This window comes from Sipha flava, unplaced genomic scaffold, assembly GCF_003268045.1.
Source record: "Sipha flava isolate LNK unplaced genomic scaffold, YSA_version1 255_pilon_pilon, whole genome shotgun sequence".
Taxonomy (NCBI): domain Eukaryota; kingdom Metazoa; phylum Arthropoda; class Insecta; order Hemiptera; family Aphididae; genus Sipha; species Sipha flava.
This window is the reverse complement of record NW_020272908.1, coordinates 302,436-314,655: the sequence shown is the minus strand read 5'-3', so window position 1 is coordinate 314,655 and position 12,220 is coordinate 302,436. Positions and strand designations below refer to the sequence as shown.

The 12,220-nt window shown below is 27.8% G+C and overlaps 1 protein-coding gene across 1 annotated transcript; it reads right to left on the bottom strand.

Moving 5' to 3' along the window:
- Positions 1 to 272: 272 nt before the first annotated feature.
- On the bottom strand, positions 273 to 12,078 carry LOC112684649 (BRCA1-associated protein). The gene is made up of 13 exons (XM_025556266.1): positions 11,694 to 12,078; positions 10,849 to 11,161; positions 10,507 to 10,699; positions 10,060 to 10,328; positions 9,845 to 9,988; positions 9,640 to 9,787; positions 9,435 to 9,560; positions 7,665 to 7,841; positions 7,357 to 7,512; positions 6,504 to 6,670; positions 4,061 to 4,527; positions 3,407 to 3,987; positions 273 to 722 (listed from the first exon to the last, which is right to left on the bottom strand). The coding sequence occupies exons 1-11, from the start codon at positions 11,785 to 11,787 to the stop codon at positions 4,410 to 4,412; spliced, it is 1,905 nt and encodes a 634-aa protein (XP_025412051.1). The 5' UTR covers positions 11,788 to 12,078; the 3' UTR covers positions 273 to 722; positions 3,407 to 3,987; positions 4,061 to 4,409.
- Between the last annotated feature and the right edge of the window lie 142 nt (positions 12,079 to 12,220).

Below are 12,220 nucleotides of genomic sequence, written 5' to 3'. Positions count from 1 at the left end.
CTATTGTATCTCTGTCGGTTTTTTTTTTTTGTAATAATGATAAAAATATTAATAAAACTGTATTATACAGACATATTAATGAATTGTTTAATTTTTTACATTAATTAGGTAACCACTACAAATATACATAACATAGACCAGGTATTTATTTATCTGAGTTACTCGGCCCCATCCAGGAGACAGTCTAATATTTTAGATTGCAGCAATTACTATTTCTATGGAAAAAAATAACAAAATTAAATACTTAGAGGTTGAAAAAAACGTAGGTACTATTGTCGTATATTATGATATTTATTAGTACTATATTCATTCACATAGATATAATGTTATTGAAGTTATAACATTTCAAGGTAGAAAAAATTGTTCGTTCTCTAATTAAATGCATACCTAAGATATAATAAAGTATGCTTAAGAGATCTTGCATGCATTGTTTCCGTCTGACTACGTGTAAAACATAGCAAATGTGTGCTCAGTAGTTCAAATGACGGTGGCGGTCGCGGTCGCTGATTCCACCAGTTTCCTGCTGCACCATCTTAGTCAGGTCTGCCAAGCAGTCCATGTTTCCATCACATTGTACACGACCATTGGGCCCCCATCGAACGTCATATCAGCTACGATATCGTCCAGTGCTTGCAGGTATAACTTGTACAGGTGCAGCTACTTACTTGTAGCAACTGCAGTAATGAGTGCACTCCTCTGCAACCTACTATACACGCGAATACCTGTGTATAAGAAAATCGAAATTAGCGTCAAACTCAATAAGCATCATAATATGCGAAAACAATAAGAGGAAGTCACACCCACATAAGCAGTCTCCGTCTGACAAACATGGTAAATTTACATTCTGTAGTTCAAATGTAGTAATGTAAGTTTTAATATTATATTTAATATAATAATACTTTAATGGGAAACCATTATGTGTGTTTAATTGGTCAGTTTTACGCGATATTTAATATTTAAGTGTAATATTGTACATACCTACTTATAACTCGCTTAAAAATTAAAATATTGCAAAAAACCGACGGACAAAATAAAGATAATGTTCAGTTTGATTGTAAGTCAGTTTACTTAAAATTTAAAGCTATTTATCACAACATTTGAACTACTGAACGCAAATTTGGTATGTTTTACGTTTTTCAGATGGAGACAAAACATGAGGATATGATGATGGTTTGACAAAAGCCCTGTAGAATTATACCAAAGTGCTCCTAACAAAACTTGTATATCAATGATGATCGCCAACATTCGAAACGAATACATTAAATAAAGTATTTCATAAAGAAAAAATAAGTTTAGAAATAATATATTAATAACAATAATCTCTAATGGGTAATGCCGAATATTTCTTATCAATCTGAACTTTAAGAGAGCCCCTATCAAATTTTCCTTAACTGGGACCTAGGGAAAAATTGTCACGTTGCCTCTCCCCCTTGGCAAAGGCCCTGGTCAGGATAGAGGGTATAATGACGAACTTGCCGGTCGCCAGTGACCCAACTTGCACGTACATGATATGACGACAGTGGTGCGCTGAAAGACGGAAGGAAAACGGGAGACTACCAGAAGAACAAAGTGGCGATCGAACAAACAAACCAATCGGCGCACCACCATCATCATATCATGTATGTACAAGTGACATTGCTGGCGACTTGCAAGTCCGTCATAATATCCACAATAGATTATAGGCCCAGGATATGTAATTATTTTTTGTTCATCGAATTTATTGTAGAAGTGCAATTGTTAGAAAATAAATTCAAAAATCTCCTCATTCAACGGAAAGAATTTTTTAACTGAATATTTCAAATGAAAGCATTACTTGAATAACAAGAATTAATAGACTTTATAAAAGATCCAACAAATGAAAAAGACATATTTAGAATCAAATGATTCAAAGACAATAATCAATGAGGAACTATGTTGAAGTTATAAACAATTCCTTCGGCTTAAGGTTATAATTATGTTTATGTTTCATTAATTTTCCTTTTAATGTTATAATTTAGGTTGAATATGTCATTAACATTCTGACTGCAATATTAAAATGCAGCAAAAATCAATATTTAACTGAAAAAGCAAATCATACCAAAGAAATTAATAATGAAAAAGAAAAAATTGATTTTAATACTCAAAATGCAACTGCTGTAAATATAAATACTTTAAATTTAAATTAAATATTGTAAGTACTTAGATTCTGGAACATCAGACCATATAGTAAACAATAAATCATATTATACAGAAATCCAAGAACTGGAACAAACCATAAAAATTGTTGTGGTAAAACAAAAGGAAATACTTTTTCCAAAAATATGTACAATTTATGTTTTATAAAATGTTGAAAATGTATCTAAATAACTTTTAAAAATGTACTCTTCATACCAGACTTGATATAAATGTATTATCTGTAAGAAAAATTGAAGAAAAAGGAATGAAAATAACTTATTATAATTCTGAGGTTTTCATACAAGATAATTTAAATGCAATGCTTAAGGAAAAAGAAATGTAACATTTATAAAATTATTTTAAATATGTACACGTATAATCCAGTTAATGCTAATATAATCAGAAAGGGAAACGCAAACTTATGGCATAGAAGATTGAGACATTTATGTTAATCAAACATGTCTAGATTAGTTAAAATAAGAGTTAGTTATAAGAAGGGCTGGATTTTAATGTCCTTAAAAATCGCAAAAAATGACTTTAAAAAATGCAAAAATTACTTATAACTCAAAAAATGCATTTAAAATAGATTTTTAAAATTTCAAAAAAATATATTATATTTAAATAAATATTTTATTTAACTTCATAGGAATATCATATATTAATAAATAAAAAAATTATTCTTTATTGTTACACTAAATCACGAGCCTCCTGCTATTCCCCAATAAGTTTTTGAAGATATACATATTTTTTTCTTATTCCTCAATTTGTTCTCTTCATTGTACTTAATTTTTATGTTTGTCTCATGATATATATTTTATTGTAAAACGTTGATCAACAGCAAATTTTACATTGCATACCAACACTAATCCGTCGGTAGAAAAAATCTAAAATATATAATTTTAAATTCAAAAACACTAAAAACCCCTAAAATGCCCTAAAAAATGACTTAATAATCAAAAATTGTCAAAAAATGCAAAATAAAATTTCTTATTCCAATTTAAAAATACCTAAAACATATCTGTAACAAAACGAGCATCGTACAGAAATCTTCGGAAAAAATGCTAAGTTCATCAAAATCCCAGCCCTACCTAGTTATAAGTCTAGTTAAAACTATGAAAAATATGGTTGATGGAATTGATATCAGTACCAATGATGTTGACTATCTTAATGTGATATCTTTATGTGAACCATGTAAAGAAGGTAAACAAATATGGTTACTTTTTAAACATAAAAAATTAGTTTTCAAACTAACCTGAGTCCAGTAGAAAACGATAGACTAGTGTATGTTGCAGCATTTGAAATTCCAATGGTAATAATAACATTGAAATGTCAAGACATTCAATCTCGTGGGGCCGAAACTGTGCCTTTTGAAAAATTAAAACAAATTGATAGAGTTCTTATGAATTACAACACGTATCATCCTTTAAAATGCAGCTATTGGTTTGATGTGCTCCTAACACAATTAAATCCACCAAGAAAACTCGTTCTGTTATTGTAGATATTTATGATGGAATACATAATACTGTAATTCGTAATTGTAATCTGAAATTTCTTGCTGAAAGAACACCAGAAGATAAAATAATGCAACCGTATGAAACGAGAGCCAACCCTTTAAAATGTATCGAGTGTAAAGACAATTTCTCTAAATTGGATATATGTACAACTTGTGGTGGTATTTGTGGCGACTGTGAAAATGAACAGTTATTATGTGATGACTGTGACAATCGTTTTCATATTATCTATCATACCCCACCATTGATGGAGGTTGACGGCGATTGGTGTTGTCCATCTTGCAAATGTTAGTAAAATAGTATTCTGGTGGTAAATTGAAGGCTTAAAAAAAAAGAAACCAGTTGGTAGGGGTTAGGTTAACATGTTGGTATAACTAAAACGTGTGATAAGGTACCTGCAAATCATTTGGTCCTATTCATGAATTTGAAATGGAACCACGTGGTTGTCGCGTACACAATTATCCGAAGCCGATTTTCGACGCACTCCAGTAGAATGTTGACATGGTAGGCAATCAGGATATGCATTTAATATTATTAAGTGATGGTTATGAATACGACGTTAACGATGATGAATTTATGTAAACTGGTTCTGGGGGACAAGATTTGTTTGGGAACAAACGTACTACTCTGCTAAGTTGTGATCAAAAATTAACGTGGTATAATAAATCCTTAATTATTTCTTAACTGGAACATAGAAATTTATGCTGAAAAGGAGCAACAGCTGTTAATTGGAAAAAAAGTTAACTAGTTTAAGTTGTATGAAATTATTAGCTTCGTAAACATTCCGAATATGCTCCAAAATATGGATATCGATATGATATTATTTGCTAAGTCGAAAAACGTGTAAAACCGATTAGGTAACCTAAAACAAATAAAATTAACTGAAATATAAATATAACCTTAAACCAAAATAATTGTTAATAACTTCAACAAGGGCAATTGACTACTCTGTAAACTTTCCCGCCACCACCAAAATATTCAATATTATCACAATATTAAATGTTCGACGTGTACGTCCGTAAACAGTAATATTGAAAAAACGTTATTTTAAAGTTAAATGATGTTACTCGATCGAAATTTGTTGTTAAAATTAATTATGTTTTGTACAAGGCTTTGCACCCGAATATGTTCGGGTGTTCAAACACCGTAATACAACATTTAAACAAACGTTTGAGTGTTATCAAGAGCTATTATTTGGGTTAATATTGGTTAATATGGGTGTTAATTGGTCAAGGAAAAATCTTATTTTTCATTGGTGGAGGGAGGGAGGCTGATCCCCCTCCTACACTAATGAAATATATATATTTATTACCTGCCTATATAATAAAATATAAATTTATTTTACAACTGTGCAACAGGTTTTAAACCAAACTATTATATGTTAATTTCCAGCAATGGTATAACTACGATTTATTTTCGGGGAAGAGGGGAATATTTTACATGTGTATGAAGCTTATAAATTATAATATATATTAAAATTAAAAATACTAACACTATGTTCTACTCCTAGTTTGTGTTGGCAAACATATCGCATTCGACAAAAACAATTTTTTATTCTTCGTTTGTTTTTGTGGTGCGTGCACTAGCTAGAACATAGCGTAATACAAAAATAATAATAATTTGTACTTACGAATGTTATGATGAAATCATTACACCAACAAAAATTAACAATTACACGCCATAGAGATGTGCACAACACGACATTCGCTGAACAAATAGGAATAACGCGAACATTTTAAGTAATCATACGTGAGACATCAATTCTATTTCAGGCTTACAGTATTGGAATAAATAACGACTTAGTGATTCGTAGAAATAACTACGATAACTATTACCTATTAAATTATAATAATACGACGTACCCGATTGGGAAAATTTTAAAAATAGTATTCCAGTTATTTACATTTGAACATTCAACATACCCTTACCCTTCCATTCATGCACATCTGTCAATATGTTATATTGCTATTGTCTCTATTTAGTAACATTTATATTAATTAATAATTTTGTATATTATTTGTGAAATTATTCATGTGAATTATAATTTTACTATTAAACAAATAATGGCAAAATTGAAATAACCACAAAAAATACAAAATTATATGTCACCTAAAGATTGTAATATAAAAAATTATTCGGGTTTCGGATTAAAATTAATATTTTATTCGGGTTTTGGTTAATTCGGGTGTTTTAAAAAAAATCATTCAGGTTGAATAGGTTATGGGTGTTTGATTTTTTAAGGGTTTTTAGGGGTGTTACGGGTTCGGGTTAATTCGGGTACAAAGCCCTGGTTTTGTATAAGATTGCCAGTAATGATAAGCTCAGATAAACTCACGTTTAGAATTTTTTTAACATTTAGCAATACAATAAATTTTTAAAACGAAAATCCCTGTTGAAATATTCGAACATTTTAATGAAATATAATAATTGATTTTCAAAAAAATAAATAGTTTTAATACTGTTATAGATTTTTTAATAATTCATTCGCACACATTATTTATACACTTTTGAAAAACAAATAAAAAATAATGTGATTTTTAAAACTATGAATTAATGGTTCATCACAATAAATTGTACATTAGGTATTTAAGTAATTTAATGTTTATAACATGTCTTTCACAATTTCACTTTTACCATAAAAACATCAATTCAGTTTTTTTTTTCAATCTTATATTATTAATACCCCAATACTTTTATTATACAAACAACACTTAAATCTATTAGATAACATTTTAATTATATGCCAGCATATGATAATATTAAACATTACAACATTAAATTTTTTAATAAATCTTAACATAATATAATATAAGACATTTAATTGATATTTTTTACTACCTATGTTTTTTGCTTTTGGGTGTCTTAGGTTGACTTGATTGATTTTGCTGTTCTACAATTACCGAACCATTCACTATGTCTGCTCGGTCCACACTTTTGTCAATTGTATTTTGAGCTTCTAAGAAAAACATAAGATCGCGGACTTGTTCTTTTAATTCCATGATTTCCTACAATATGTAAAACATGGTCAACATCAGGTAGACAATATTATAATTCAAGCTTTAAAACTATATTTGAAGGTATAATTAAAAAATAAGAATAAAATAATTCAAGCAAAAACTTTTTTGATTCATAATAATAATTAATTGTTCTAATATAATTTATAATGGTATAGATAGATAGATAATTATGATAATTCCACATAAAATGTAATTTTAAACACTCTAATTCTTCATTTACTGAAATCAAACCCAACTAAATTTATTTTTTGCTTATTTAAAACAAAAATAACTCTACTCAAGAATATAGAAGAAAATATAGTTAAGGGTATCACATATTTTACAAAACAAAATATCTTTACAAATTAATACAAAACTAGAATGCTAGACTAAATCTGCCATATTGTAAGATAGAAAATGTTCCCTTTCAAAAGTATATAATAATTTTAATTATTTTAAATTAAACCTAAATGTCAAAAATAGATGTGGAGTATCTAGGATTTGCAAAGTACCCTTTAAATTGATAGAGACTATAACAAGCAATTATAAATTTATTTGAAACATCAGCCATGCCTTTTTAATTTATATTCAATTAATATTATAATTGACAATTATTAATTTTCATAATAAATTAGTTGAAATAGGATTATCAATTATTAAATGGTTAATACTAATTTATAAACAATGACATTTACCTGATTTTTAGTAATTTTGTAATTGCTAAAATCTTTTTCTAAATTGGAAAATTTCAAATGCCATTCGCTTTGATTTTTCTGCAATGCTGAGTTAATTTGACACTCTTCGTCTAGCTTATTTTTTGTTTGTTCCAGTTTGGTGGTTAAATTATGAACTTATATTTAAAAATATATGATTTATATACATTTATAAAATAAAATAATATTGAATATTTATAACAATAATTATTAAAATAAAATTAAGATAAAACTGGGTAAGATCCTAGACTCAAGAGGTAATCTGTTTTTATTATTTAGAATGTAATTACTTTTTTTTCTAATGTAGTTTTTTCTTTTGTTATTATATTAACATGCTCTAAGAGTTTTTTGTTTTCTTCAATTTTCTGTTCTAATATATTACTATCCTTTGAAGCTCCATTAATAATTATCTGCAATTTTTCATTTTCTTCTATAGCTGCTTTAGATTTAGCTTTTATATCACTAATCTAAATGAATTAAAATAATAAGTTATAATTATTAAAAAATAACAAAATTACATTTAAATACAATACAATATAATCCAATATACAATACAATACAATATAAGTAGGATTGGGACTTTTATGCCCTAAAAAAAATCAAAAAATGGAAAAAAAATACATTAAAAACTCAACAAAATGCTACAGATTAAAACTTTCAGAACTGAATTAAAAACTAAATAAATTAATTTTCATGGCGGTCATAACAACAGAACTCATACTATACGATATCATCGGACATTAATATTACCAACTCTAAATGATTGATTAGTGATTTTAAATATATTATATTAACTATCATAGCTATATGATATCTGCTTCTTGTCATCTAGGTTTTGATGTCAACTATTGTCCGATAGTATAATATGAATTACAAGTACCTATTGTATAATTTGCTATATTTATATAAAAATTTATGCTGGAGCCATATACTAATAATAATAATATAAAAATCATGTTAGTAAGTGGTGAAAATCTTAACACAAATTTTCAAATTCAAATTTATGATTTGAAGTCTCAAAACATGCCCTAAAAAACACTAAAATGTTCTAAAAAATTGAAAAAATAACATAACAACTAAAAATTTTCAAAAATTGTAACATACAATTTTTTTTAAACTAATTCAAAAGTATATGAAATAAATTTGGCATAGTATGAGCATGGTACAGCAAATTTTGAAAAAAAAAAAAATACAAAATACATCAAAATCCTAGGCATGCAGGGCTGGTAAATCCATGCATTTGCTTGTTTTTTTTTTTTTTGCTACATCGAAAAACATGCTAAGTGAGATACAAATCCATTCCATAACAATGGTAATAAAAATCTAAAGTTTAATAGAGCATGTTTTTGCATGTTTTGTTTGTATTGAAATATTTGGCATAGTTGATTTGTTTGAGTTATTAGCGCATATTATTTTATGTAAATTCAGCAATATTGTTTTTCGTGGAGGTTAAAAAAAAGAGTTCAATAAATGATTCAATTCATTCATATTTACTTTTCTGAACATGTTTTTTTTTTTTTGTATAATATTGAGTTTTATAAGTTAAAAGCATTACCACGCAGAGTTATTACACCCATCACACCCTCCTCTTATTGATGTGTGCCTTGCAATCTATCAATTTATTTTTATCGCAATATGTGATCATTAATTATAATTTAATAAAATGTAATTGAAGAAATAAAATATAACTTTTAAAAATATGATTGGATAAATCTTATTATTATTTTAAAAAATGCTTATACATTTTTTTTTTGTGCATAAGTTAAGATTTTGAATACATATAGATGCATAGTTTGAAATGTTTAGTGCGCATTTGAATGCATATTTTATCAAATGTTAGTACATTATTGCATGCTTATTTATGTGTTTTTAGTGCATGATCTTACGAGCACTACTTATAAGGTTTAAATATAATATATATTTTTTATTATCTAAATAACTCCAAAACACTTACAATAAATATATATAACATATAAAATATAAAAATAATTAATTTTTATATTATATTTTTAAATGTTTAATTATATTAAAGAAAGATTGAAAATATAACTATAATTTACTTCAGAAAGTGTATTCTCTTCAAAATGTTTCATTTGGTTTTCAAAATATTTCCTTTGAGATTCTAATTGAGTAGTTAAAAGGTATGTAAACTCAAGTTGGACTGATTCAATCTTCTGATCTGTATCCTATATATAAAATAATAATCCAAATTTAGAATAGAAACCATTAAATTTAATTAAATATTTCTTTGATAATAAATTGTACATCAACTTTTCCAGGTGAACTCCCTTCAACTAATTTTCCATCTCCTTTATTTTGGACTAATCGATGAACAAAATTATCACCAACATAATCCCATACACGATTGTTTCCCAGATTCATGGAATAGCAATGCGATGTTTCTAAATAATGACTAAAAAATCAATTTATTACATGTCAGTTGAGAATAACTATAAGCTTTCATAATTACTTATAAGCATGTCCTTGTACATATCGACCACAGCCAACATAACCACAGATTAAACATATCCACAATGATTCAGAAGAATGACATTCCTGACATTGGTTATCTAGAGTTGTTTCAGGAGTTTGAACATATCGACATACAGGGCAACTGAAATAATAATTTAATTGATTTAGATTCAGTAGATATAGAATATTTTAAAACTTAGAGTAGGATTTTACCTAGTATCGCCCCATTTGGTTAGGCAGTTTCCATGGAAAGAATGATTACAAAGTATAGTTAAAATGCCATCAACTGATTCATCCATACGCTCTAAACAAACTGCACATACAGGAAGTTCAGTGTGTTGAGATGGAGGAGCACTGCATCCAGGTACATCTTCTTTTATTACCTCAACTTTGGATACAAAAACCAAATTGCAACAACAATCTGGTTCCAATGAATTAAACGGCATACCATTAAATGAATGAAAGAAATCCATAGTTGCTTCCTATAATATTATAATAAACTCATAAGAAATTTATAATTGTAAATACCTATTTGTTGGTAAAATATTATTAAATTCACTTATTGTAAAATAATACAGACTATAAATATTCTAATTTAAAAAAAATAATTATTAATTATAATTGAAAAAAATATATGTTATCAGTTTTAAATTAACTTACTTGAGTTCTGAATGAAATAAGTGTCATGTATCGATTAAGAGATGCAGCATCTCTGATTATTCGTATGTGATGAATATTTTCTTGACAAGCAGCTATGAAAGTGAGTAGGTCATGACAGTTCATATTTGAAGGAACAGATAAAATACATATCATTTGACTACGACTACTCGCGTTGTCTACTGGGGTTAACTTACTGTAAAATTATAAATTAATTAATCCTTGATTAATCCTAAATCTACAAAAAAAAAATGTATATAATTCACAAAAACTTAATTCAATATAATTATAACTTTCAACTATAAATTAAATACAAGTGGACATTAAATAAAAATACATTTTTACTTTTCTTTATAAACATGTAGAACACCCTTAGTAACTTCAACAAATGGGTTTCCAGAAATAAAATTAATCTGTTCTGCTGCATTTGACACATTTTCAACATTATTTCTTTTATTTTTTTGTTTTTTCTTCAATCCCTTAGAAGTACTTCCTTTAGAATTTGTCTGAGAATTTGGTTTTTTAAGAAAATCTATTTTTTTTGAATTTCCATTAATTAGCGACTCAACAGGAGCAGTTCCATCAACACGACCATATGTCTCAACAGTTAGTTCTCTAGATTTACGACGTCCTCGGCAAGACATGATTTTTCGTTTATCTATGAAGAAAAATATTATTATAATAGGTGGATTTTGAAATTAATCTCATAAACGTAGTTCAAAATATAGCTTAAATTAAGATTATAATTAAATTAGAAATTTTAAATAAACAAGACTTACAATTTTAAATATTAATAAATAAAATGAATTAATTAATCCATTAAAATAATTCTGTGGGCAGTAATTTATACATATAAATTAAACTCTTTATTGTTTATGATAAAAAAATTACTAGAAATTTCTAATTAATTTGTCTATTTTTTTCTTTAAACATAATAAACAAATAAATATTAAGAGTGGTGTATATCACATTATGTATATTCAAAAATTGTTTATTTGAATTTCAACTAACACTATGTTACACTACATCAACAAACATGAACATGAGATAAGTAAATGGAAAATGTTATTGAAACCAAAGCAAACAAAATAATGCTTTTATGGAATCAACCAAAAATTACTGACAGCCAAAAACCAGCAGTGGAACAGAACATAGGTGAACAAGTAGTGTTTCTCGTCGTCATCACCTACCCCAATTTGTTAGTGTTGGCAGTATCACTCCGTCCAATTGCGTATTATCGTCTTCAGTTAGTTCGAATCTCAACACACAAAGAGACACGGACATTGCATAACTTTTGCAAATTCATACGAATCGCGTACTCTGAGGGAGTCTGGACGAACGGCGCCAAACGATGTGTCCAATCTAGCGACACCAAGGACCACCGTTGAATACGATATCAATATGAGTATATGAGTATAGTGTGGTTAACGTGTACGTTTTAGTTGATCGTCAAGTGACAATAACGGTTTGCGTACCGTGACTAATCATTACAATTGCACGACTAACATTCGAGTCATTGACGTCGTACAGTAATTGTTCAAGATTCGTTGAGTTGTCGAAAGGAATATTATCAGATTATTTTTATCTCATCAGATCCGCACATTGTTCAGTGATAATACACATGTGTGCGACCCATCTGGTGCAACTGTGCGTACGACCAGCGCCACGATGATAGGTTGGTTACACCGTAATCATTTGAACCGAACCGGATCAACGG